Here is a 27,162-nt window from a genome sequence, read left to right as displayed (position 1 = left end):
CTTTCACAGGTGAGACTGGAAAAATACTTTTCATTGTATTTGGTCATTATAATGTAATTTTATGAACAGATTTTCCTGACTTTGTGGCTAATATGAAGTCTCGCGCATAATAGTTTATGCGCATGCGTCCTTACTTCTATTGTTCTGGTGTCTCCGAAGGGACCGTCTTACAGCGCCCCTAGAGGTCTGGCATGTGTATTGCATCGTTTTCAGCAAGCGTTGCGTTGCCATATGGACCTGATATTTCACTGATCGTTGCCCATTTGGACGCGATATATTTTTAAATAACCTCTCGTTGCCGTTGTCGTGTGGATGTAGCCTGAGAAACTCCAACACCAGTTCTCAGCCAACGACTCAGCGTCTGTCTGGAAAGGAAGGGCTCAGACAGATCACTAACTACAAATCTTCAGCTCCCCCTCGTTAATAACTTACACCTGGCCAACCAACTGAAGGAGTTCCATTGCCACTTTGAAAGACAATGGGACTGTCCTGATATCATCCTCCGTGAATCCACACACCAGCTCCTGACCACCTCCCCCACCTCTACTGCTGCTGGGGCCTCTCTACAACCTCTCACCCTGGAGGCCCCCCCACCACAGCCGCAACGCTCTCCATTCTGGAGAGGGACGTCAACAAGCTCTTTAAGAAGCTGAACCCCTGCAAAGCAGCAGGTCCCGACTCTGTCTCACCATTTATCCTGAAGCACTGTGCTGATCAGCTGTCTCTGGTGTTCAGACATCCACACCTCACTGGAGACATGCCATGCGCCAGCCTGCTTCAAGGCCTCCACCATTATCCCCGCCCCCAAAAAGCCAAGGATCACAGGACTTAATGATGACCGACCCATCGCCCTGACTTCTGTAGTAATTAAACCACTTGAGCGCCTTGTGCAGTCTCATCTCCTATACATCAACAGATCTGCAGACGATGTTGACGACAAGGCTCTTCATTTCCTCCTCCAGCACCTGGATTCCTCAGGAACCTATGCTAGGATCCTGTTTGTGGATTTCAGTTCCACCTTCAACACCATCATCCCGGCTCTTCCGCAGGACGAGCTCTCCCAGCTCAGTGTGCCTGACTCCACCTGCAGGTGTGTTACGCTACAGAAATAAACCAAGACAAAAAACAGCAATCTGGTTTTTTTGTTAACGACAACTGTAATTGTATTAACAATATGTACAATACAGACTTAGAAGACAGCAGACTATGGTAACAATAAGGTTAAATCAATAGCCGGACAGCCCGTCACGAAATTGTGTCCATGAAACCGGTACAGCGTTCAACAAACAGCTTGAAGCGGCCCAGTATAAACAACACAAAGTTCAAATCCAACGCTGGCTCACTTGTCCACGGAAAACCACAGAACGAAGTCCGTGTAGAGACACAAAAATTCCACACTGGGAATTATAAACACAAAGTGAACAGTTCTCCAGCCGAACAAAAACCTCCAAGGGTAGTCAAATGGATCCGTTAAAAAAAAAACAACAAACAAAACCCAACTGTGAAATCACCAAGATGCAGTTGATCTGCATAGAATGCCGTAACGAGAGCGTACCGACAGTGGTGAACTGTCCTGTCTCCTGATAAACACTGTGAAGAGCTCCATATAAAACTCTGTGCAAAAACCCCTCCTCCAGAGCTGCACCGATGCCTCTTATATATATTTCAGTCTTGGTTCTAGAACGTGCACGATTTCTCACAGTCTGTGTTTACTTCCATACTGAACTAGATTGTTCCAGAAAAGACCACTTTTGACATAAACAGGAAGTTGACCTCAGTCAAACACTATTGAAATAAAGCTTTCTAGAACCATCTAATACACACAAAAACCTAGGTCAAGTGGTCATTTGACAAAAAGTTTGGGAACCACTGCTCTAGAACCTGCCAAGGGTTTGGGGAATACCACATGCTCTAGAGCCTGTCAGGGGTTTGAGGAACACCACATGCTCTAGAGCCTGTCAGGGGTTTGGGGAACACCACGTGCTCTAGAGCCTGTCAGGGGTTTGGGGAACACCATGTGCTCTAGAGCCTGTCAGGGGTTTGGGGAACACCACATGCTCTAGAGCCTGTCAGGAGTTTGGGGAACACCACGTGCTCTAGAGCCTGTCGGGGGTTTGGGGAACACCATGTGCTCTAGAGCCTGTCGGGGGTTTGGGGAACACCATGTGCTCTAGAGCCTGTCGGGGGTTCATCATATATCTAAACACTTCTTGTTCCTGAAATGTAAACATCTGCAGGAATCCTGATTTGTTGGACGAATCCTAATTAAAATTTACGTCATGATCATGAAAGTGGCCGAGTTCTTTATCACTGCTGATGGTTTTATTATCACATTAAACTTTATATGACATTAAATCAGTTTTAATGGTGAATATTAAAGAAAGTGGGAACGCTGCTCTAGCAACGGGAAACCACTCCTGTAATTCATCCTGAGGAACTCGGACTTGCCATCAGGCAGAACACTGAAGAAGATGAAGAACCCTGCTGTGTCGTCTTTTAATAAATCAGAAGATGAGAACAGGCTGAGCAGCGTGACGTCCTCGAGCTGCTCACCTGGTTTAGAACTTGTTTGTTGATTTACAGGGTTCTTGAAGGTGTTCTCTCTCTCACACACACACACACACACACACACACACACACACACACACACACACAGAGGACCAGAGAGTGAGGACATGGACCTCGGCAGATGGATGATAATGCGTGTGTGTTGGGGGATGTTTGAGTGCGGAGTTTGCGCGTGTGTAGAAATGCTGGAATGTGAACAAGGCGGAACTTCCACATGTGATTCAGCACCTGTGACGTGAGTCGAGTGTAAAGATCAGTGCTTTTACTTTCACTTCCACCTCACTCTCACTCTGAGGATTAATAGCTCATCAGTGTGAGGGCATCGGCTTATAATCAGATCATCAGCCGCATGCAAAGGTTTGCACACCCATAGGACAAAATGAACAATACGAATAAATTAATTTTAACTTAAAAGGACATTTAGCGAATATTAATCATACACATGTCTGATCTGTCAACTGACTCAAAAGGGATAGTGAGTGAGAGAGTGACTAATAATGGTATAATAACAAGTTAATAATGGTCCAAAAGCAGCTTTCCAGTCACGTTTTTCTCACTTTTAGGCAAATGTGTAGAGACAGGAAATGAGCGGGAGAGAGAGACGGGGAGGAATCGGGAAATGACCTCGGGTCGGAATCGAACCCGGGTCCCCGGATTCATGGTATGGCGCCTTATCCACCTGAGCCACGATGCCCCCATCCCGATGGATCATCACCTTAATCGTGGTGGGGTGGTTTGCGTGTCCCAATGACCTTTAGAGCTATGTCGGCGGGAGCCTCTGTGCCCCTGGTAGGGTCACCCATGCCGAACAGGTCGAAAGGTAGGGACCAGATGAAGAATGATCCACTGGTCCTCCAAGGTGGAGGTTGAGCTTGGGGCTGATAACCCAATCTCGTAAAAAAAAAAAGAGTATTACAGAAACCAGAAGCAATTCATTTGATAACGATGGGAACACCACGACCGTACCTCGCCGAAGATGCTTGATGACGCTCGGGAGTCAAACCCGAAAGGAAGCACCCGGGCTGACAGGGTCATTGGTGCACCCTAAAACCATTTTGAAGATAGGAAATTGGAATGTACACACGTTGTATAGAACAGGAAATCTTGCACAAGCGGCAAGAGAGATGAACAGGAGAGGGATATCCATTATGGGTACAAGTCACACTGGACAGGCCAGGGAAAAATTCAACTTGCGGATGGAGAGACCATAATATACTCTGGTAGAGAGGATGGTATACACAGAGCAGGGGTAGGTATACTGATGTCACAGGAAGCAGCAGGGACTCTTATAGAATGGACACCAATCAGCGAGAGGATAATTCTAGCTCGTTTTCACTCAAGGTACATCAAACTAACGGTAATACATGTTTATGCGCCAACCGAGGATGCAGATGAAGAGACCAAAGATGAGTTCTATGCAAGACTGCAAGAGGTACGAGATAAGAGAAACAAACACGATATGCTGGTTATTACTGGAGACATGAACGCAAAGGTGGGGGAGGAGAACAAGAACTATGAGCGAGTGATGGGAAAGCATGGGCTAGGAGTAAGAAATGGAAACGGCGTAAGGCTTTGCGATATGTGTGACATGAACGAACTAGTCATAACAGGAACACTATTTCCACATAAAACTATCCACAAAGCGACATGGATTTCACCAAACGGACGGACCAGGAATCAGATCGATCATGTTTTGATCAACAAGTGGTTCAGGAATTCAGTAAAAGACACAAAGGTTTACAGGTCTGCAAATTTGGGGAGTGATCACTATCTTGTTTGTGCAGCTATCAGGCTTAAGCTTAAAGGATATGGGACATGAAACATAAAAGCACGCTATATCAGTTTCTTTCCATTAAAAATATGAATTAATTGCATTAACAAATACAAAATCATCTATTAAATTCAGCAAAATCGTTATATTCGTGATGATTATATGGAATTTCTGCTCGACTTCCGATATGCATTTTTTGCAACCGGAAGAGCCGCTGTCACATGATCATACGTCACAAAAACTTTCGGGCACAGCACAAGCGGGTAGATGAATGGAGAAGTGGATGACAAGAAAATTGTTTTTATAGTCTTTAAAGTACATTGGACATCATACATTGGACATCATGGTGTATTGTGCTGCTTATGGCTGCAATAATTCCAATGGGAAATGCCCTGGAGTAAGTTTTTTTGCATTCTCCAAGGACCCGAAGCTGAGGAAAGTGTGGGCTCACCTGCGCATGCGCAGTAGGCTTCGTGCATGCGCAGTAGGCTTGGTAGGATAACTTTACAGAACACCTGTTGAAAAAAACTTTGCACCTACTGTTTCCCACAAACTGTATTCGGACCATTTCACTGAGGATTCTTTCAACATTAATACTCAGGTACTGAGCGATATTAATTCATGAAACAGGAAGCATAAGGATGAGAAAAAAAAAACAGTTCAAATCGGGAAGCCGCGCACACCTGCGCCAGGCTGCACAAATGCGCGCAGCTTCCCGACCCAAACCGCCTCTCTCTCATCCTTACACTTCATGCCTCATGCTCCATGAACCAACATCGCTTTTTTTTTTTTTTTATCGGATCTGCACGATTCAGCCGTGAAAAAGGCGGCATCCGCCGAAAGGCGCGCTGTTTGCATCCCTGCACGGAGGCCAGGGGACAGGGCAGGAATATTTTTGTTGATATGAGTGATCCGGTGCGATTTCGCGACCCCCCTGTTGAAGACCTCTGCGCTAAGCGACTGAAAGCCGAGGTAAGGATTAGTATTATAATTTTGGGTGTCTCAATTATTGATTTATCATAATTCTGACTCGTTTCGCCATTTTGAATGTTTTCATCTCGGACTCTGGAAGCATTGCATCTCAATCAATCTCGAAAAATATCAGCAAAAAAAAAAATAGCTTGCAACGGACTTTAGCTAGATCTATGATGAACTTTCAATGTATGATACAAAAATAATACTTCTTTCAACAGATCATTGGCCTTTGAGCAGAATTGTTTTTAACTTACCAGGAAGTGTTATGGAGCCGACCGCTTTCAGTTTCATGGGGATTGAATGAACTCTCACTCTCAGAATCATCTGACCCGTCAGAGTAAAGACAAGATCCATGTTCATGTGAATTTCCAGCTATCGGTTCGAATTGATCGGGTCTAACTTCACGTCTCTGTGAAACATCGGGAATATCACTGTCGATGGTGTCCATTTCGGTAACCTGTTTACATTAGATTCCCAAGCGCTGGCTCCTTGGAAAGTTTTTGTGACGTCACGGGTCACGTGACCACCTAGCTCATTAACGAATCCTTGTTTTACGCTGATGTATAGAAAAACTTGAATAATGTGGTGATTTTCACATTTTTGACGCCCTGCAGTGATTTAGATGGCATTTCTTATGTCCTTTATACATAATTATGCCCAGGTAAAAATCCATGTCCCATATCCTTTAAGAGACCTCCAAGGCAACAGAAATCAAGGAGAGTCAAATACAACATGTCAAAGTTGGGAAACGAAGATACCATGAAAGAATTCAAGGTTACCCTAAGGAATAGGTACCAGGTCCTACAGGAAAGTGACGATTTAGAAGAAGATCAAAATGAAGTAGAAAAAGACTTTGAGGTCATGAGAAAAGCATATACCGAAACAGCAGATACTATTTTAGGTAAGCCAAAGAAGAGGAAAAAACCCTGGATTAGCAAAGAGTCATGACAGCTAGTAGATCAACGGGATGCCATCAATAAGAAGATCTTAAGCACTCAGTCAGAAAGATTGAAGAATCAACTAAGAGCGAAATATGCTGAGAAGAATAAGGAAGTGAAAAGAAGCATCAAGTCCGATAAAAGTAAGTGGCTAAACAACATTGCTAGCCAAGCTGAAGAGGCTGCAAGAAGTCAACACATGAAAACACTGTACGAGTTAACAAAGACACTTAGTAATAGTAGTCAGAGTCATCAAAGCACTGCAGTGATGGACAAGAATGGAAACCTCAGCAATAAAAAGGATATACAAGATCGATGGACGGAACACTTCAAAGAGGTCCTGAATAGAGAACCACCACAGAACCCAATTACCACTGTAGGTTGAATTGGGATTAATTAAATTATAAATTATGTAATAATTGATAATTAAATTAATCAATTTATAAATAAAGATCAGTCTCATAAAATCTTAAATTATTAATCTTAATACTCACCGTGAATGGTTACATTCAAGATTAATGGTAGCTCTGTATTAGATGGGAAACCCAGTTGTATACAAAAGCTAAATTCTGAAGGAAAAAGGAGTTCTAAATAGTTGACCTTGTGAATAAACAACAGGAACAAGTAAAATGCAATTCAATTTTATTAGCTTTTATTTGTCTACTACTCACTAATAATAATAATCTCAAAATACATTCAATGTCGGCAAAGGTAATAACAAGACAAAACAATGGAACAATTACACCTGGACTATAAAGTTGAGGGAAAGAGAGAGAGAGAAAGAGATAGAAGAGAATCCCTTGTGTGTGCGTGTGTGTGGAGGTGTGTGTGTGTGTGTGTGTGTGTGTGTGTGTGACCTAGCTTGTCGTTAGCTAAAACAAAGGAATGTTAGCTAAAACAAAGGAATGTTAGCTAAATAGAACAAAGGATTAGCTCTGTGGCTAATGTGTGCTTTGTGTAGGTATCTGTGGGCAGATGCTAATGACTAGCCACTTTGGCAATGCTTAAACAAAATGGCGGTCAGTGCCTAGGTGTCGTATCACAGGTAACTCAATGAGGGAGGTAACAAAATGGCGTCGGGAAATATGGCGCCGGCAGGCCTAGTCGAGAACACAAGCCTACGAGCTAGCGTATCACCCTGAGGTAGCTAGCAATAAGTTGCTAAGGAGAATCTGACCACGCTACAGCTGGATCCAAACACTGCACTTAACAACAATTTCCAACAGACTATCTAGGCAAAGAACTCAACGCGAGAGAGAGAGAGAGAGAGAGTAAGAGAGTGAGAGAGTGTGTATATGTGTTGGATGGAGAGAACTAGGCCTTGTAGCGGTCTAGCCTCGGAGCTTAAAATAACAAACTTGTCGCTGCGCTGCTAATCAGATAGGGAAGCTAGCAATGGAGTTAAGGAAAGATATCATGCAAGATACCCTGTCTAACAAGTTCAAAGAAAAAAAAAAAACAGAACCAAAACAAACAATAAAAACAAACAAACACCTTCCGTGTCTGAGCGGGTATGCTAAATAGCTCAAAGCTTAAACATGACCCTAACAACCATCTGAATAAGCTACAAATTAAAAATTTGCCCAAGTGCCTACTCAATGCGATGGAAGTTCTTTCTCCGATGTCCGCGCTGAGGGTCGCAGTCCGAGGAGAGGAGGTTAGCGGCGCGTTGCGTCCAACCGCGGCTAACGAAGCAGGGAGATGAAGGCCTAGCTGGCCCACGGTGCTTCAGGAGAAACCTCCGGTGATGCGTCGACGAGAAAAAGGCTGAGAGGAGCGAAGCTGTCCGCAAATGCCTCTTAGCGTGGAAAACTACTTAACTGTAGTTAAACTTTGCAAAGGTTTAGAATCAAAACCACTATATCGCTGAAACTTAGCGGGTCGTTCAAAAGTTCGGCCGAAACTAATTTGAACAGGCTGTTCTCAGACAATAGCGGTTAGTCTCAACACTGTAGGCGAGCGTGCCTACAGTCCGTCCGACCACTCCAGTAGTCAGAACATGAGAGAGCGAATCGAGGCGCTCTCGATACAGTTAAAGCAGTTCCACTTTACGTCACATCCGGGTGGAGCGCGCAAGGAATTGTGGGATCGTTATAGGGGGCGCTGGCGAGTTACCAACATTCCCCCCTTGGCCATAGGCGCTGAAAGGAGTGATACCCTATGGGCACATGGTGTTTAGTCTGCGGCCCACGGTCCCTAGTAATCCACAATGAGGTAGTTCCACAATGAGGTAGTTCCAAGGGTCCTTTCTGTGAAAAGTCTTTCAGACACAGTTCAACAGTTCAATTCATTTCATACAGTCCATAAGATGCATAGGCACTTGGGCATGAAAGCATAGGCACTTGGACATGAAAACAATTACACTATGGCTACTTAACTACCTTCTACATACAATATTTCACACAGCAAACAAAAATAATCAAAACTCCATAAAGGAAAATGGAAAAGAGGGGTTAGTTAGCGTGTTAGCAAGCCTACCCTTCAAGAAAGTTAGTGGAGGCCTTAGGCCTGATGGAGAATCGGACAATGCCACGATCTAATTTCTCAGGTGCGTAGATCGTTTTGTCCAGTTTGCGGTGTAGTGTCAGTATGTACCTGTGTAGAGTGATGGCTATGAAGACTGTGATAACCCAACCGCTAGCTAGAAATCCCAGCGCAATTCGGCTTATTAAAGATCCTTGATCGGACGAAGGGTTTGCGCGGTTATTCAAGAAAGTGGTAGCGATGCCAGTGGGCTTAAGATCGAATTGCACGGTTTTGGTCCCTTCCAGCAGTAGTTGTGCTTGGAGGGTGGAGTTTATCTCAAGTTCGTGACCTGGGAAGGCATCGGGCATTTCTATCTCGGTCTCATACTGGTCAGCGCTAAGGTGATGGAGGGTGATGTCACCCACGTGAACAGTGGCTCCTAGTGGGACACTTAGGAGAGAGGTTTCGTTAGGGATCTTCATTCTAGTGGCAGTGTTATGTTGATCATATGATACCAGAATCTCAGTTTGGGGAGTGTTGATTAGCCACCGATTACCAGCTCTTTCTACTCTAGTTCCTATTCCTTCATCTTTAATAGACAATTTGCCTGCACACTTCTGATCGGGGACTTTTGTCAATCCACAGAGACGGTCTGTGGTGTCTCGGATAAAGGGATTGCTGGGGCAGACCCAGTGGATATCTTTGGTAGAGGTGCACATGTCTAGGTTAGGGACGAGGTAGATAGAGGGGTTGTCATCGTGATAGGCTATGGTGGGAGGTGTCTGCAAACGTACGTGTACGTCGTTGTTCCAGAAACCTACATTAAGGACAGATTTGATTCTGTATATGTTTTGCCGTTCAATAACGGGGAGATTGAGGATGAAGCCTATTTCTAGGTTTTGAGGGTTCACAAAAATGGGGATAGCACTGCCAAGACTATAAGCCAGATGAATCTGTGATGAGTAAACGTTAGTCGTGGTAGTAGATCGGAGTATGCTGTCAACCATGCTGAGGGGTATCAAATATGGTGGGATTTTACCTCCACTCAGGGTGCTGAGAGAGCTACTTACTTCTCTCATCAGGTCCTGCATTAGGTCTCGGATTACTCGGACGTACTTGACTTCGCTTCTCATGATTGCTGCTAGCCTGTCTACGGCATGTACTGTGTTCTTGATTAATGTAGAATGCATGTTAACGGTTAGTATGGTTCCCTGCAGGGTTTTGCCTAGGCCCTGCAGCTCCTCCTGTTGAGTTAGTAGTCTACCCTGGATTTCTGGCATTTCTTCCTTAAGAATGTTCATTTCTCGTTTGACCGCGGTCAGGCTAACGGTGTTAACGGCAGACAGGCCCATTGAGAACAGAGAGCCAATGGCGGATGCAGCAGTAAGTAGTCCTCCGAGGAACCGTTTAGGGCGTGTTTTGCCGCTGAGTTCCTCCTCAGTGACTATGAACTTCTGTAACTGTTCGAGCATGTGAACTGTGGTACGCTTGGCGTGTTCGATGTTGGACCCAATCTCGGAGTCAGGCCCGGTTTCGAGGTTTGTTTGTGTGGGCGATCTAAAATGCTTACGGTACACGTCCCAAGGATCGAGGCGGGTGTACACGCGCTGGGTATGGACGCGGCAATTGGTGAGGAGCAGTCCTGGGGCATCTTGGAGAACAATGCCACTCGGCGGACCTGGTTCCACTATGTTACCGGCCAATGTGGTCTGCAGGACTAGGAAGATGCCGAGGATCCAGAGAGGGGCCATTCTGCAACATACAGGAGTTTGTTATTCCGATTTGAGTGGTAACAAGGGTGGTTACTTATAGATGCACGCTTATGGATTGAGAGGCATGCAACTAAGTTGGGGAGGCTATAACTTATTGTTTGTCCACCCCCCTATGGAGTGTGGACTGCTCAAAGAGCTTTATTTGGTTGCTATGGACCCATCTATACGAAGGCGCCTGGCTGGGCTTCGAAGTTTTGATGCGGTAGGCGACGGGGGACAGTTTGCCGACGATTTCGAAAGGGCCGGACCAACGGGGTAAGAATTTTCTGGCTACTCCTACCGGTTTGGTGAAATTGAAGTATAGGACTCTGTCGCCTACTTCGTACTCACGGTGTGTCGCCTTTCTGTCGTAGTAAGCTTTCTGTCCTTTCGCACTCTTTTCAAGGTGTTCCTGGGCCCACGCAAATGTGGCCTGCAAGTGGCGTTGCAAGTCGGTGACGTACTGGTGTGCGGTGTACGCAGTGGCAACGCTTAAGTCCTCTGGTCGGTAGAGGAGGTGTAAGGGAAGAACCATTTCACGGCCAGTCATCATTTCGAACGGGGTGACTCCGGTGGTGCGGTGAGGAGTGGACCGAATGGCCATCAGCACCAGAGGGAGTTTGATGTCCCAATCTTTGCCATGGTGGCTAACATACTTGCGAAGCATGCTCACGATGGTTTGGTTGGCACGTTCGACCTGACCGGAAGACTGAGGATGATACGCGATGTGGAATTTTGCCTCGACTCCGAGCATCTCCCACAACACTCTCATGACCTCTGCAGTGAAATGAGTACCTCGGTCGGAATCAATGGATAGGGGCAAGCCCCAACGGCTGAACACATGGTTCATAAGAAGGAGAGCGGTGGTCTCTGCGGTTTCGTTTGGGGCGGGCAAGCATTCCACCCACTTCGTGAACGCGCAAGTGACGGTCAGGAGGTACTTATTACCTCGAGCCGATTTCGGCACCGGTCCGACCCAGTCTATCTGGAGATTAGACCAGGGGAATGAGATGCCTTTGCTTTGCAGTGGGGCGCGGTTCAACGGTTGGGCTGGTCGGAATTGGCAGCAAATCAAGCACCCTTTAACATACTCGGTAACATCCTGAATCATGAAGGGCCAATAGACAATCTGTTGGAGTGTCTGGTAGGTCACCTGAGCGTTCCTATGGCCCCCACACGGGCTGTCGTGAGCGTACTGCAACATGACCCCCCTATGATCTGTGGGCACGACCCACCGGGGAGGTCCCTGGTTGCGTGGTGTGTACACCAGGAGTCCTTTCTCGAGTTTTAAGCCGTTTTTGAGATTGTGAAGGTGATTTAAGTCTCGGGACTGTTGCAACTCTTGTGGGGAAATTGGGGACGCCACGGGGTCCGCAAGGAACTTACGGATCTGGTGGATCACGGGATCCCTTTCCTGCATAGACACCAGGTCGGCATCCTGGGGCAGTCGGCCGAGTTGCACTGTTCCTGCTTGGGGTACTGCGTCAGTTTGACCTGCTCTAGCCTGTCGGCGAGTAATCGCGGTTACGTCATGGCGTGGCGTCTCGGGAAGCCATGACGGCTGGAATTCCCAAAGGGGGCCGTCTACGGCTCCCGCTTTGGCGAGGCCATCTGCCTCATCGTTACCGACTTTGTCAGGTCCTGGGACTTGAGAATGTCCCTTCACCTTCTTCCAATAGACGCACATTCCCTGTTCGGTTACGAGTCGATCGCATGCTAGGAAGAGTTCGGAGTGTTTCACTTCCTTGCCCCTTGCGTTTTTCATGTCCTGCACCTTCCACGAGGGAAAGTGTGAGACGAAGCTATGCCTGGCATAATTTGAATCAGAGCAGAGGACTAACCGCTTGATGTTCTCACGGGCAGCTTGTTGCAGGACGATGAGCACGGCTGCTACCTCCGCATATTGGCTAGTCTTAGCCCCGAGTCGATGTTGGTATTTCCCTTGTATAGGGCCGTTCGCCCATACGATACCGACACCGGCTTGCACTTTGCGTTCATGATGGAATGAGCATCCATCTATGTAAGCGGTGGGGAGGTCTTTGCAGACGTTCTCGTCATAGTAGTGGTGGTCGGAGGGGAGAGCAGGTACGGTTGTTAGTTCGGTTTGATCTGGACTATTCTCGCAGTCGCAATGCTGGCATTCCGCCAGCCCTCGGCCAAGCACCATCTTGTGGTTCTGGGCGTACTTCACCTCGACGTCGTAGCCCTGTAGTGCCATCATCCAAGCTGCGATGCGACTGTTCGAAACTCTTCCCTCTCTCAGCCTCTGGCTGTTCAAGAACGAGACCGGTTGATGATTGGTCTCTATCACCACCTTCTGGCCACCAATGTAACTGCGAAAGTGTTCAACGGCCCAGACCGTGGCCAGCAGGGCTTTTTCGCAGTCTGAAAATTTAAACTCCACAGCACTGAGGGGCCGACTGGCGTATGCTACGACACGGCGATCTTTGTCATGCTGCTGTGACAGTGCAGCGCTCAGGCAGTGGGTGGAGAAACTAGCCTCCAAGAAGAACGGTTTGTCTTTGTTGGGATACGCGAGGCAGGGAGCAGAGCAGAGCTTCTGCTTCATGCTCTTGAACGCGAGTTCTTGAGACTCACTCCACTGGAAGGGTTTATCCTTTCGGAGGAGCTCGGTGAGCGGTCGTGCTATCTCCGCGTAGTCCTCGATGAACTGTCGGGAGTAGTTGCAGACCCCTAAGAAGCTCCTGAGTTCGGGTACGTTGGATGGGGCTTTGATGTCTTGGATAGCCCGCACCCTCCCCGACTGGAGTTCAATGCCATCTGGCCCAACGCACAGCCCAACGTATTCGACTTTGGTGCGACACCACTGCCCTTTGGTGACAGAGAGCTTCGCTCCTGCTCTGGACAGCTGAGACAGAACATGGCGTATCTCTTCGAGGTGTGCATCAAAAGTCTGTGACCTAATGAGGATGTCATCGACATAGATCAAGTTGCCACGAGCTGCGGCATCGCTCATTGCCTTATGCAAGAAGATGTTGAATTCAGCGGGGGAGTTCGCGTAGCCGAACGGACATCGGTTGAAAGTTAGCTGGCGGTTCCCAAAGGAAAAGGCCAGCTTGTGTTGGTCAGCTGGATCCACGCGCATGGTCCAGAATCCACTCGCCACGTCGGCGGTGGAGAAGAACTTTGCACCCTTCACCTTGGCAAGTTCTTGATCCAGATGGATCATGGGCCATCTTGACAAGGGCACTTGCTTGTTCAGCTGCCTATAGTCAATGGTGAGACGCCACTTGCCGTTCGGTTTCAGCACCGGCCACAAGGGGGAGTTGTAAGTCGAGTTACACTCGCGAATGATCTGCTTTTCCAGCAGAGTGTCCAGTGTTTCTTGTATTGAGTCGTATGCGGCTAACGGGATTTTGTATTGCCGCACAAACGTCGGTGGAGCGTTCGGATCTGTTGGGATTCGGACGGTGTGGATGTCCGTGACTCCGCAGTCATTGGAATCTCGCGCCCAGATCGCCTTGAAGTCGTAGAACAGTTCACGGAGCTGTCGTCTCTGGGCGTCCGTGGTCAGGCTGTCAGCTTTCACCAGCTGTTGTTGAACTTCTCGTTCGAAGCCTGGGTACGGTTCACCTAGAGCTGAATCGACGACCTCAGTTGCAGGGGTGTCATTGCTCGATTGCGTGGCAAGAGCGTACACCAGCATGTGTTTCGGGGTGTCAGTTTTGGTCATGACTATGCGCTCGTCGCAAAGCATGATGTGAGGTTCGATGCGGATCATGTGGAAAGGAAGAGTGATCCAGGGAGGTTCCACTGGATCGGAATGAGTGTCCGGCGTTGGCAGCTCACCAATGACTGGAATGGTGAGTTCAAAGTCATGGAATGCCTGGTCTATCAGAAGGCCTAAAGGCCGACGGGCGGGGATCGTGATGGTGTCCCGCGTGGAGTTTTGAACCAGGAGGTAAGCGGAGCGATGACTCACTTCAAGCAGCGGAGTCCCACACACGGCTAAATCGAGCTCCATGAAGAATCTGAGAGGCTGGAAGAACGCCTGGGAGCTACGAAACTGTTGGTCTTTCATGATGACCAGCTTAAGAGGGGAACCAGCAGTCCTAGCGGGAATGACTATGTCAAATTCGCTAGCGACATGGCAGGCTTGGGGAATCGTTTGTCCTGACCGCATTTGTTCCGGGTCAGCTTGGAACGGGTGCTTAGCAGCGTCGGCTTGGGTCCAGATGACCCGGTTGACTAGGTCCAGTTGGGCTCCCAGTCTGACCAAGATGTCTGCCCCAATGACCAGTGGGTCAGGAAGTCCGGGGACGACACTCAAGAAATGAAGGAATTCTCTCTGACCGATGGCGAGCGACACGGCGCAGATGCCCGTGGCTTTGATGGGGCTCTGGGGTTGTTCGGCTGACAGTAGCCGGTGGCTCTTCTGCACAAAGACAGGGGAAGGAGTGCTCTGACGCACTATGTCAAACCACGTTTGGCTGATGGCTGACTTCTCTGACCAAAGCGCTAACCTGACGCCAGGTGTCGTGACGCCGTTGACAATAATGTTGCCAGATATCCAGGGGTAGTACCTGGTTGGGGCAGATTCGCCAAGAAAGCAAAGGAAAGACGGGTGGCCATCAAGCGCGTTGCGGTTGAGAAGAGTGTCGGTTGAGTTTGGTGCGTCTCGACTCGGCTCAGGGTGGAGCGGAGTGGTCTCGAGGCTCTCGGGGACCTGCCCTGACTCAGCTATCGGTGGAGTAGCCTCCACGCTAACTTCATCGCAACAGGCTCGATCGTGACGACGAGGATCTGGGGTCTGTGGGGACGCGACCTGGGCCCACAGTTGCCCACGACGACAGTCAATGAGGGGCGCTAGCCTATCTAGTAGGTCTTGGCCAATGAGGAACGGTTCTACCCCAACAGAGCAGATGTAAGTGGGGTGAGTGATGGACATGCCCTGGAAGGTGAGTTCTAACCATGCAATGGTTGTTACTGGGGCTTGATTCTGGGTGAAGCTAACCAAGTTGACGTCACAACGTTCGGTTCTGATGGGTCTACCTTGCGCGCGCCGCGCATCAGAAACCTCTGCGAAGACTTTGGAACACATCAGGGTGATTTCTGACCCGGTATCCAAGAGAGCTTGGAGGGAAACGTTGCCTTCTACCACCACTGGGGTATAGATACGCTTGGCGTTGCCTTTCCTAACCAAATCTCCAAGAAACTGCGTCAGGGGTGCATCCTGCGGGTCAGGCTTCACTAACGGAGGGGGTGGGTTCAACTCATCGCTGCCTATTGGGCAGGGGTCCTTTCCCCACCCCACGAGGTAGACACGCGGTGGTGGTGGGGATGGGTCCCGGCCTAGTCATGCTGACGGTTCGTCCCTGTCCTTGCTCGGCTTACCCTTCCTGTTCTTATTGCTCAGCAGTTGTTTAACTCGTGCTAATTCGGTCCTCAGTTCTGCCATCCCAAGCGGCTCTTGGTTGGCTTGTTTAGCGGTAGCTAGCTTAGGGCTCCGCTCCCTTCGGGAGGAGTTGCGATGGGGCCTTGACTGTCCGCTATTCTGAGATTTAGGGCCGTGACTGCCAGGTTTGCGGTTACCTTGCCCTTTGGCGTTGGGGCCCTGTTCCCCCTTGGCTCCAGCTTGTCGAACTTTCCAGTTACCTTTGGGTTGACTCGACGTCTGGTGGCCGGGGTTTGGGTTCGCCCAAGGGGGCCCGCGGTTTGGGGCTTCACCCCCTTCTAGGCCTAAGGACTGACCTTCCTGCTCATATAGGCTGAGGACTCTGGGATCGTCCTCGTGGCGGTCTGTGGGTCGGACGAACGTCTCCCACGTTAGTTGTGCGGTGCGACGCATTTCTCTCATAGTATGGGGGCGCTGGCGACACGCGAGTGTTACTTGGTTACGGATGCACGGGTGAAGGTTATGGAGGAAGAGGGACTTGAAGTTGCGATCTTCCTCTAGCCCGGGCTCGCTTCTGCCCTGAAAGTACGCTGCACGGAGCCGACGGTAGTACTCGCGAGGGTGTTCGCTTCGTTTCTGTCTGATCAGAATAGCACCCATCGTCGCAGCAGTCTCGTCCTCGTACAACGAGTATTCCTCTTTCAAGTACTTACGTATTTTCTTGTAGTTGTCGAGGACTGACTGCGGTAAGGTCTCAACAAATGCTCGTACGCCACTACCTAAAGTTTTCCAGACTAGTCTGGCCTTTTCATGCGACGTAGCCTCTGTCAGGTCCAGGAGGCTACGCTCGATTTCCCGGAAATAATCATTAACGCTTCGGTGTCTATGATTTTCCGGCTCAAAACGCTCTATGTCTTTCGCAAGGACGTCGATTTGGCGGACCCTAGTTTTGCGTTCTGCGACGAGGCGTTTTGATTTTGACCCGTAGGGGTCCTCGCTGTCTTCGCTATTTGAGCTGCTCTCATATCGCCTATGTCTGCGTTTCGGCTTGTAGGCGGCCTCTCCGTCAGAGGAGTCTGAGGGTACGTAGCGCGGCGTTTTCTGCGGGCTAGAGGCTGCAGCGATATTGAAGCGCGAGGGGGTGTAGTGGGGAGTAAAGTAAAAACTCCCAGCGCCACGAGGTGGCGATCGCGCGACTTTCACGCGAGTTGAGCTTGAGTGCGGTGTCTGATCTACCGTTCTAAGCTCAGGTTCTTCCTCCTCCAGAGCGGAACTCTGTTCTTGGGAGGGTTTGGCCGATCCCTCATCTGAGCGACGTGCTTGCGTCACTTCTTCTCTGAGGTATTCTATTTCGCGCTTTAGTTCATCTTGTGTGGCTCTCAGGCCCACGAGGCTACTCTCCGCGCTTTCTGCTCTCCTTTGAGCTTCGGCCAGTTGTCGTTTTAGTGTTCTTTTCTCTTGTTCGAGGGTCATACACACATGTTCCATTTCCTTATAGTAGATCATGAACAATTTGGGTAGCCCTTCTGGGAGAGTCATAGTACGCTCCTTAAGTTCCCTAACGGCTATGTGTATTTCATCAAAGCGAGCCTTTTGGTCCAGATCACAGAAGTAATTTCTCCTATCCTCCGGGACTTGGCCTAAATCGCCTACAACGTCGAAGAGCGAGAGGAGGGGCCCTTCTGACTCCCTTGATGGGGAACGCGACATTTTGTTCAAAATGTATTAATTAACTTAAAGGAAATTAATACTAGGGATTGATTAGGTTAGAATTTAATTCAATCCAAGTTGCTAAATAATTGATGTGGTTTCTTAGCTACTTTGTTTTCACTAATGTTTCACTTGTATTAATTAGCTCAATTAATAATTAGTTAATAATGATTATTATTAATAATATTAATTAAGTACTTGGATTAGATATTACTCTAATGTACTAATCAATTAAACCAGTTTATCAGCTAACTGTGGTTGGCAGCTGAATTTCAGTTCTGTGATTAACACACTGTTAATGATTCACCATTAAAGTCATCTGTGTTATACCTTGGCAGTTGATTTTGGGTATACAGCAGTTTTCAAGTTATTGTTGAGAAATTCACAAGGTCATTAAACTAGGCCTCACACGGGGCACCACTTTAATGTAGGTTGAATTGGGATTAATTAAATTATAAATTATGTAATAATTGATAATTAAATTAATCAATTTATAAATAAAGATCAGTCTCATAAAATCTTAAATTATTAATCTTAATACTCACCGTGAATGGTTACATTCAAGATTAATGGTAGCTCTGTATTAGATGGGAAACCCAGTTGTATACAAAAGCTAAATTCTGAAGGAAAAAGGAGTTCTAAATAGTTGACCTTGTGAATAAACAACAGGAACAAGTAAAATGCAATTCAATTTTATTAGCTTTTATTTGTCTACTACTCACTAATAATAATAATCTCAAAATACATTCAATGTCGGCAAAGGTAATAACAAGACAAAACAATGGAACAATTACACCTGGACTATAAAGTTGAGGGAAAGAGAGAGAGAGAAAGAGATAGAAGAAGAGAATCCCTTGTGTGTGCGTGTGTGTGGAGGTGTGTGTGTGTGTGTGTGTGTGACCTAGCTTGTCGTTAGCTAAAACAAAGGAATGTTAGCTAAAACAAAGGAATGTTAGCTAAATAGAACAAAGGATTAGCTCTGTGGCTAATGTGTGCTTTGTGTAGGTATCTGTGGGCAGATGCTAATGACTAGCCACTTTGGCAATGCTTAAACAAAATGGCGGTCAGTGCCTAGGTGTCGTATCACAGGTAACTCAATGAGGGAGGTAACAAAATGGCGTCGGGAAATATGGCGCCGGCAGGCCTAGTCGAGAACACAAGCCTACGAGCTAGCGTATCACCCTGAGGTAGCTAGCAATAAGTTGCTAAGGAGAATCTGACCACGCTACAGCTGGATCCAAACACTGCACTTAACAACAATTTCCAACAGACTATCTAGGCAAAGAACTCAACGCGAGAGAGAGAGAGAGAGAGTAAGAGAGTGAGAGAGTGTGTATATGTGTTGGATGGAGAGAACTAGGCCTTGTAGCGGTCTAGCCTCGGAGCTTAAAATAACAAACTTGTCGCTGCGCTGCTAATCAGATAGGGAAGCTAGCAATGGAGTTAAGGAAAGATATCATGCAAGATACCCTGTCTAACAAGTTCAAAGAAAAAAAAAAAAAAACAGAACCAAAACAAACAATAAAAACAAACAAACACCTTCCGTGTCTGAGCGGGTATGCTAAATAGCTCAAAGCTTAAACATGACCCTAACAACCATCTGAATAAGCTACAAATTAAAAATTTGCCCAAGTGCCTACTCAATGCGATGGAAGTTCTTTCTCCGATGTCCGCGCTGAGGGTCGCAGTCCGAGGAGAGGAGGTTAGCGGCGCGTTGCGTCCAACCGCGGCTAACGAAGCAGGGAGATGAAGGCCTAGCTGGCCCACGGTGCTTCAGGAGAAACCTCCGGTGATGCGTCGACGAGAAAAAGGCTGAGAGGAGCGAAGCTGTCCGCAAATGCCTCTTAGCGTGGAAAACTACTTAACTGTAGTTAAACTTTGCAAAGGTTTAGAATCAAAACCACTATATCGCTGAAACTTAGCGGGTCGTTCAAAAGTTCGGCCGAAACTAATTTGAACAGGCTGTTCTCAGACAATAGCGGTTAGTCTCAACACTGTAGGCGAGCGTGCCTACAGTCCGTCCGACCACTCCAGTAGTCAGAACATGAGAGAGCGAATCGAGGCGCTCTCGATACAGTTAAAGCAGTTCCACTTTACGTCACATCCGGGTGGAGCGCGCAAGGAATTGTGGGATCGTTATAGGGGGCGCTGGCGAGTTACCAACAACCACCATAGATGACAAGGAAGACCTGGATTTCCAAGAAGTAATAGAAGAGATTGCAGTTATTGAGCCGACATTGAGTGAGGTGGAAGAGGCAGTTAGAAAATTGAAGAGCGGGAAAGCACCGGGCATTGATAACATCACTGCCGAGCTATTGAAGGTGGACATAGATTTCTCGATAGGAAAGATACACGAGCTATTGTCGAAGGTATGGAGGTTTGAGGTCATCCCAGAGGCCTGGAAGAAAGGATTGATAATTAAGTTACCCAAGAAGGGCAACCTAAAAGAATGTAAGAGCTCAAGAGGTATAACGTTACTATCTATAGTTGGGAAAATTCTAGGGCGTATTGTGATCGATAGAGTGAGGAATGGAGTCGAAAAAAGACTCAGAAAAGAGCAAGCTGGCTACAGGCAGGGGAGGGGAACAACAGAGCAAGTCTTCATTCTAAGAAACATCATAGAGCAGGTGAACGAGTGGCAAGCTACTATATACGTCAACTTTATAGACTTCGAAAAGGCTTTTGATTCGGTACACCGAGACAGCCTATGGATTATCCTGAGGAAATATGGTATCCCTGAGAAGATCATAAGGATAATACAGTTGTTTTATGCTGACTTCCAGTGTGCTGTAGAAGACCAAGGAGATAGAAGTGAATGGTTTGACATTAAGACCGGAGTCAAACAAGGCTGCAACATGTCTGGATTCCTCTTCTTGATAGTGATGGATTGGATTATGAGAAGGACGGTTGGCCAGGGAGAGAACGGCATAAGATGGAGACTAACGACGAAATTGGATGATCTAGATTTCGCAGATGATGTAGCATTGCTATCCTCAACAAGAAATCAAATGCAAGACAAAACCACAAGAATGGACATGGAAGCGAAAAGGGTCGGCCTTAGAATAAACCTTGACAAGACCAACGTCATACGAATCAATGCAAAGAACCAAGAACCAATCAGTATTTCGGGTAAAAACATCAAAGAAGTTGAAGAGTTTACTTATCTTGGTGCCAGAGTTAACAAGGAAGGAGGTGGGATGGAAGATCTGCAGAACAGACTTTCAAAAGCAAGAGGGACGTTTGCTAGGCTAAATAAGATCTGGAACTCCAAGAACATCTGAAGGAGAACAAAGATGAGACTGTACAAGACCCTGGTCTTGCCCGTCTTGATGTATGGATGTGAGACCTGGAAAATAACTAAGAGTGATGAACACGTTCTTGACGTGTTTCAAAACAAGTGCCTCCGGAGGATTTATAGCATACGATGGCAAGATCATATCACAACCAAAGAGTTACTAACAAGGGCAGAAATGTTACCAGTGAGCCAGGAAGTAAAGAGAAGAAGATGGAAATTGATTGGTCATATTCTAAGACAACACACAACGAGCGATGCAAGAACGGTGCTAAATTGGAGACCAGAGGGGAAAAGGAGAAGAGGAAGACCAAAACAACGTGGAGAAAGAGATGAAAGAAGGAGGATGGGGTTCGTGGGACGAGGTGCGATGCGTTGCGATTGACAGAGGGAGATGGAAAGCTTCTGTGGAGGCCCTATGTGCCACATGGCACGTGGAGGATAGGTAAGGTAAGGTTATGCAAATGAGGTGTGACACTGCTTTGTGTCCTGTGGTGCGTGAGGTCTGACCACAGCTGAGCGACATGACCAGAAAATATCACCTCATAATATGTCAAGATATTTCTACTTCACACAAACTGTCCCATGAGATACAGGTTTGTGAACAAACTGGTAGCAAGACGGCAGTGTTGTAATGAACAGAACCGGTACTTTAAAATAATACATAAACCAACCATATATATATATATATATATATATATATATATATAGGGGCGGCACGGTGGTGTAGTGGTCAGCGCTGTCGCCTCACAGCAAGAAGGTCCGGGTTCGAGCCCCGTGGCCGGCGAGGGCCTTTCTGTGTGGAGTTTGCATGTTCTCCCCGTGTCCGTGTGGGTTTCCTCCGGGTGCTCCGGTTTCCCCCACAGTCCAAAGACATGCAGGTTAGGTTAACTGGTGACTCTAAATTGAGCGTAGGTGTGAATGTGAGTGTGAATGGTTGTCTGTGTCTATGTGTCAGCCCTGTGATGACCTGGCGACTTGTCCAGGGTGAACCCCGCCTTTCGCCCGTAGTCAGCTGGGATAGGCTCCAGCTCGCCTGCGACCCTGTAGAACAGGATAAATGGCTAATGATGATGGATGGATGGATGGATGATCACAATGTTGATATTGTAGTATTGTATCACCTATCCTTCCCCTATTTGCACTTATTTCCCATTTACTGAAGTTTATCTTCTCCTCTCACACACGACCTGTGATTATTAAAGGCCTATTGAGATGTGAGGAAGAGAGGTGAAGCTCAGAAGGAAGAATTAAAGATCGCTGGTGTCTCTGGCGAGTGAAAGCAGTTGAGAAGGAAATTCACATTTCTGTAGCTGAATGAGTTCTTTTCGTTCAGTTCACTCAAAATATTTGTTTTTGTTTGTTCAGTATTTTAGTTCTTCCTGAAAGAGCGAGATGTTTCAGTTTGTTCCTCTGCGTGTTTCAGCTCCTAAAGTTCTTCATTTTCTTGTGGTATTTTTAAATGTACCGTTGCATCACTATAAAATTCACTCTTTACTGAAATAAATTATTTGCGAGTGTTATCAAAACGATACATCCGTACGTAAATATCCTGCAGGTCACCTGGATTTTCACTAACACTCATAAACACACCGTGTCGGCGCTGTTGCGTCAAATCACTTGACTCTTTTTATTCCACATGTGTTTCAGATGTTCCAGGGATTTGTTATCGGCTGTGGGGTTTATGGAAATGGAGCTGTGTGTTTCCACTGTGTTCGCTGCTCATATCGTTGGTTTGTGTCTTTAAAAAAACTGGTGTGTTCAGCAAAATGCAGATTAAAGAAGGTCACAGGTTCGTTCGTTCGTTCGTTCATTCGTTCGTTTGTTCTCTAATGGCACTTCTGGATAAGATTTGTGATGAACCCTGTGTTGCAGTATCCAGTTCTCGGGTGAGGAACGAATGAGAATCGGTGCACTGGTGCTTATAGACGGGAGAAAGATAAAGAGTCAGACGAACGAATCAGTGATCAGGTTCAGTTCATTCGTTTTTATTAATTTGTTCGATCTCTCACTCACTTTATTAACTGGACTACTGACAGAATTTTCACACTAATTAATGCATGATGTAATTCTTCATTTCCTGTCTCAAGAACAAACAAACAAACCCACAATAGAGCGATCATTTACAAAGAACGTGGAGAGAGGAAGCTGTGACTCTTTGACAGGAAAACCCCCAGGATTATTAGTCCTCATTATTACGCAGTTTAATCAGGACACTCCGAGAACAGGATCAGTGACAGCATGATTAATTCCAGCGTTACGTAACGAGCAGTGTGTGTGTGTGAGGGATATCACACTGACTACGAGGCCAATACACTTCTGAGACTAAGAGGAACTGCGCAGGTTTCTATTCCTCCAGCATCGAGTGAGCGAGAGAGAGAGAGAGAGAGAGAGAGAGAGAGAGAGAGCGTCTCACATGGTGCTGAAGAACGCGCGTGTGTCAGTCTGAGTCCGAGTCTGAGTCCAGAGTCTGGAATGGCGCCGACCAACAGTTTGCGTAAGTTTTACCGTTTAGTTTTCTGTAAGGTTTCACTTGTGGCTGTTCTGTGGTGTGACGGATCGGAATTCCAGGGACAATGGGAATGAATTCAAATTCCTGAGAATAAACGCGGGTCAGGAATGAGGACAAACCGGCTGCTGTGTGAAGAAAGAGAAAAAGCCATGGAGTGAAGTGTTAGTGTGGAACTGGCTTTAAACTTTCTCCGAGGCTGATGTGGGTTTCTGACTCTCACACTGTCTTCAGTCTAATTAACAGCGTCTGATCATCGAGTGCTCCGCACACAGGGCACGGAGGGGATCTGCTGCATTTATTTATAGATATGGAGTGATGTGGTGATATAATATCCGGATCCTGATCAGTCGTGTCATGAGCGATCATCTGTACTGTGATGTACCTTTTTACAACTTTTTTTAATCGTAACAGATGAAACAGGACTCTGTGTTCTCAGAGTGTAACACGTCTTCATTTCCAGGTTTAATGCAACCTCTTTTGGTTTTGTTTTGTTTGTTTTGTTTGTTTTGTCGTTCTCTTTTCATTAAATAAATTGTATATCGTGATGCGTATCATCCAAATGACTTGAAGTATCGTGATATGATATGTTAGTCCCATCGCACTCCTGCAGGACCGATCTGTTCAGTCCTGTTAAAAACACGGCTGTTTTTATTCACTGTAAATCCCTTTATACTTCTTTTAGTGAAACGTGTCGGTAATAAACGTCGTCCACTTCATGGAGACGAAGTAAATCTCCTTCTGACGTTGACTGGACCTGATTGTGTTGCATGTATCGACTCGTCCGTGCTGTAACTCGCCAGGACAAAGCCGTGACCTTTTTCTCGACAGTGTTGGAGCTGATTTCACTGTCAGTCTGTGAGTGATGAATATTACAGACGTGACGATGAGCTGCGTTTCTGAAACACGAACTGAGTTTTTCTCACGTCGCTGTTCGAGTGTAACTCCAGCGTGCACCAGAGCGATCACGTACTCCACAGGTTTGCGTAACTCCTGATGATCCTTGTCGGATCAGATCCGTCGGAGTTTCGTCCGAACACGCTCTTCAGCAGGAAAGAGAAAGGTGCAGGGAACGCTGATCTTCTGTACAAACACAATCCGTATCAGACGTTTACTGAAGTTTAAACAGTGCACAAACCTTGAGACTGAACCACGTTTCCTGTCTTTAGTTTTCTTTTTTGGTTTGTACGAAAAGTTTTATGAGTTTTAAAGAAAAAATGAACACGTTTTGGATTGTCAGTGTCTTTGGACTTTGCTGAATTCAGCTGGAGTTTGTTCTCTGGACTCAGTCAGGGGATTGAAGGCTCACTTTCATTCACATTAATAAGTGTACACATGGAGCAGTGCGTGCACACGGAGGGGGTGAAGAGGAAGTGAGATCACTGATCAAAAAAGCAATTCTGTCTTTTCCCATAAGTTCTCATGATGGTCATTAAATCCTCTCTCTCTCTCTCTCTCTCTCTGTCATGCCGCCGCCCCCCCGTACCTGTCCCACAGGGATGTCAGTGGACATTGCTGGTCCTGTGTCTCCCAGTCTGTCCTTCATCGAGGTGAAAGAAGAGACGCGTTTGGTGTTGAAGAGTTTTCTCCGTCATGCTCTCTCCATCCCTCCTGCAGATCGACCGGGGAGAATCGGGGGTGCATATCATGACCCCAACAAGTACAGGTAAAAACACACACACACTTTGTGTCAGCCACCTCAATACTCTTATATTGTCAATGTTTCAACTTTTCATTAAACCCCTCTCTCTCTCTCTCTCTCACACACACACACACACACACACACACACACACACAGTATGTTGCATAAAGCGACACAGGGGAAAGATGAAAGCGGATGGGACTCTCTGGATGAGAAGATCAGTGCTGCAGAGGAGAAGAAACACGGCATCAAAAACCTGATAAAGAGGCGTCTGAAGCCACGCCCCTCCCTTGCAAGACACGCCCAGAAGGACCTCAGTGCTGACCAATCACAGAACGGCTCTGTGACCAGTCAGGGAGAACCGCCGGCTCTGCTGAGCAGACCGGAAGCTTCAGGTTCACAGGGCTTGGCAGAGGTGAACAGAGATTGACTGACTCGTTGATTCACTGATTAATTTTCTCAGGAATGGTTTGAGTTTTATCCCGAAGAATACATTGATCTGATATCCCTGTGTGTTTTCTGGCAGGATGAGAAATCCTCTGCGTCAGACGAGGAGGGCGAACGGAAAACGGGTGACCGAAAGAAAAAGAAGAGCAAACGAAAGTTGGTGGGGTTTTTAAAGAAAATAGGCGGAAAGAAAGATGACGTGCATCCTCAGCGGCCGACATCACTTCCTGTGAAAGAGCAGGTGGCGTCAGCAACACCCCCGCTGTCACCCAGTGAGTTTATCATTAAAACTGATACGATTTCTCTGCCCTCTAATATTTCTGTAGGTTACTTCTGTGGATGAAAAAAATATTTATTAAATGTTGATTTAATTTATTATTTTTTATGGATTTATTTTATTAAATGTTGCTTTGGTCAAAGGTGCGTCCTCTAAGAGGGCACCGCGGATGGCTGCGTTGGTGTGTCTGTGTGCATTGTTTAGTCTTATTTTGTTTGTAAACTCAGTTCACTGCTGCGATACTCGAATCTCTTCCACCAGAGAAGAGCTCATGAACATGAGGGGAACAACTCCAGCGGACATATGACCAACTTTTCTGATGTCTTCCATGGACTTATTGGACATTCTGGTCAAAGGTGCTCTCAGCTTTGCTCACTCAGTGAGACGCCGGAGGAGAGGAAAGTGCGCTGGTGCACTCATGCACCTCCGTCGGTGCGGACTTCACGCTCCGCGGCTTGCGATGTTTCTCTCCAACGTGCGTTCACTGTGCAACAAACTGGATGAACTCCAGCTGCTGGTGGGGAGAAACGGGGACTTTCACTCATCTTCCGTTTTATGTTTCACGGAGACGTGGCTGTACGGACTCGTACCAGACTCTGCGCTGCAGCTGGCCGGGTTCCAACTTTTAAGACCGAACTGTAACTCTGATCTCTCCAGTAAAACGAAGGGTGGTGGAATCTGTTTTTGTGTAAACAGCGGCTGGTGCAGTGATGTGTCCGTGATCCTGCAGCACTGTTCTCCTGACCTGGAATCATTTATTATTAATTGTAAACCTTCTGCTCCCCCCATGAGTTCACGTCATTTATTCTGGTCAGTGTTTACATTCCACCGCAGACCAACGTGCAGAACGCACAGCGCGTGCTGGTGATCAGATACTAGGTGTGGAGCAGATGAGCCCGGACTCCCGAGTTATCATCCTTGGTAACTTGAACAAAGGTGACCTCAGCCACGAACTACCCAAATACAGACAGTTTATTAAATACCCAACCAGGGAGGAGAATATTTTGGATCAGTGTTATACTCCAGTCAGCAGTGCCCATCACCCGCGCTGCACTGGGCCGCTCTGTCATGGTCCACCTGATTCCTGCACAGACAGAAATTAAAGCTGAGGAAACCTGTAGCGAGGACAAAGACGTGGAGCAATGAAGCTGTGGAGAACCTTCAGGCGTGCTTGGACTGTACAAACTGGGATGTGTTCAGGACTGCGGCCAACAGTGTGGATGAGTTCACGGAGACTGTGACGTCCTCCATCAGCTTCTGTGGGGATTGCTGCGTTCCATCACAAACCAGGGTGAGTTACAGTAATGACCAACCCTGGTTCACAGATCAGCTCCGACAGCTAAAGGTGTAAAAGGAAGAAGTGTTCAGAAGTGGGGACAGGAGCAGGTTTAGAGAGTCTAGTAACAGGTTTAGCAAGGCGGTGAGAGAAGCTAAACGACTGGACTGAGAAACTCCAACAC

At 47.0% G+C, this 27,162-nt stretch overlaps 1 protein-coding gene across 2 annotated transcripts in view; it reads left to right on the top strand.

The window, feature by feature from the left end:
• The window catches only part of bcl2l12 (BCL2 like 12), a 48,340-nt gene that overhangs the window by 7,137 nt on the left and 14,041 nt on the right, over positions 1-27,162 (top strand). Inside the window, exons 1-4 of one of the 2 annotated variants that reach the window (XM_060902319.1) lie at positions 23,107-23,324; positions 24,834-25,002; positions 25,135-25,393; positions 25,505-25,697. In XM_060902319.1, the coding sequence (XP_060758302.1) occupies positions 23,303-23,324; positions 24,834-25,002; positions 25,135-25,393; positions 25,505-25,697 (643 nt within the window). In that variant the 5' untranslated portion in view covers positions 23,107-23,302. Of the gene's footprint in view, positions 1-23,106; positions 23,325-24,833; positions 25,003-25,134; positions 25,394-25,504; positions 25,698-27,162 lie in introns of those variants that run through there. The other variant, XM_060902320.1, reaches the window with a different exon arrangement.

The sequence above is a fragment of the Neoarius graeffei genome, chromosome 20, assembly GCF_027579695.1.
Source record: "Neoarius graeffei isolate fNeoGra1 chromosome 20, fNeoGra1.pri, whole genome shotgun sequence".
NCBI lineage: Eukaryota > Metazoa > Chordata > Actinopteri > Siluriformes > Ariidae > Neoarius > Neoarius graeffei.
The sequence above is the reverse complement of the archived record's forward strand: the minus strand, read 5'-3'. Positions and strand labels throughout refer to the sequence as shown.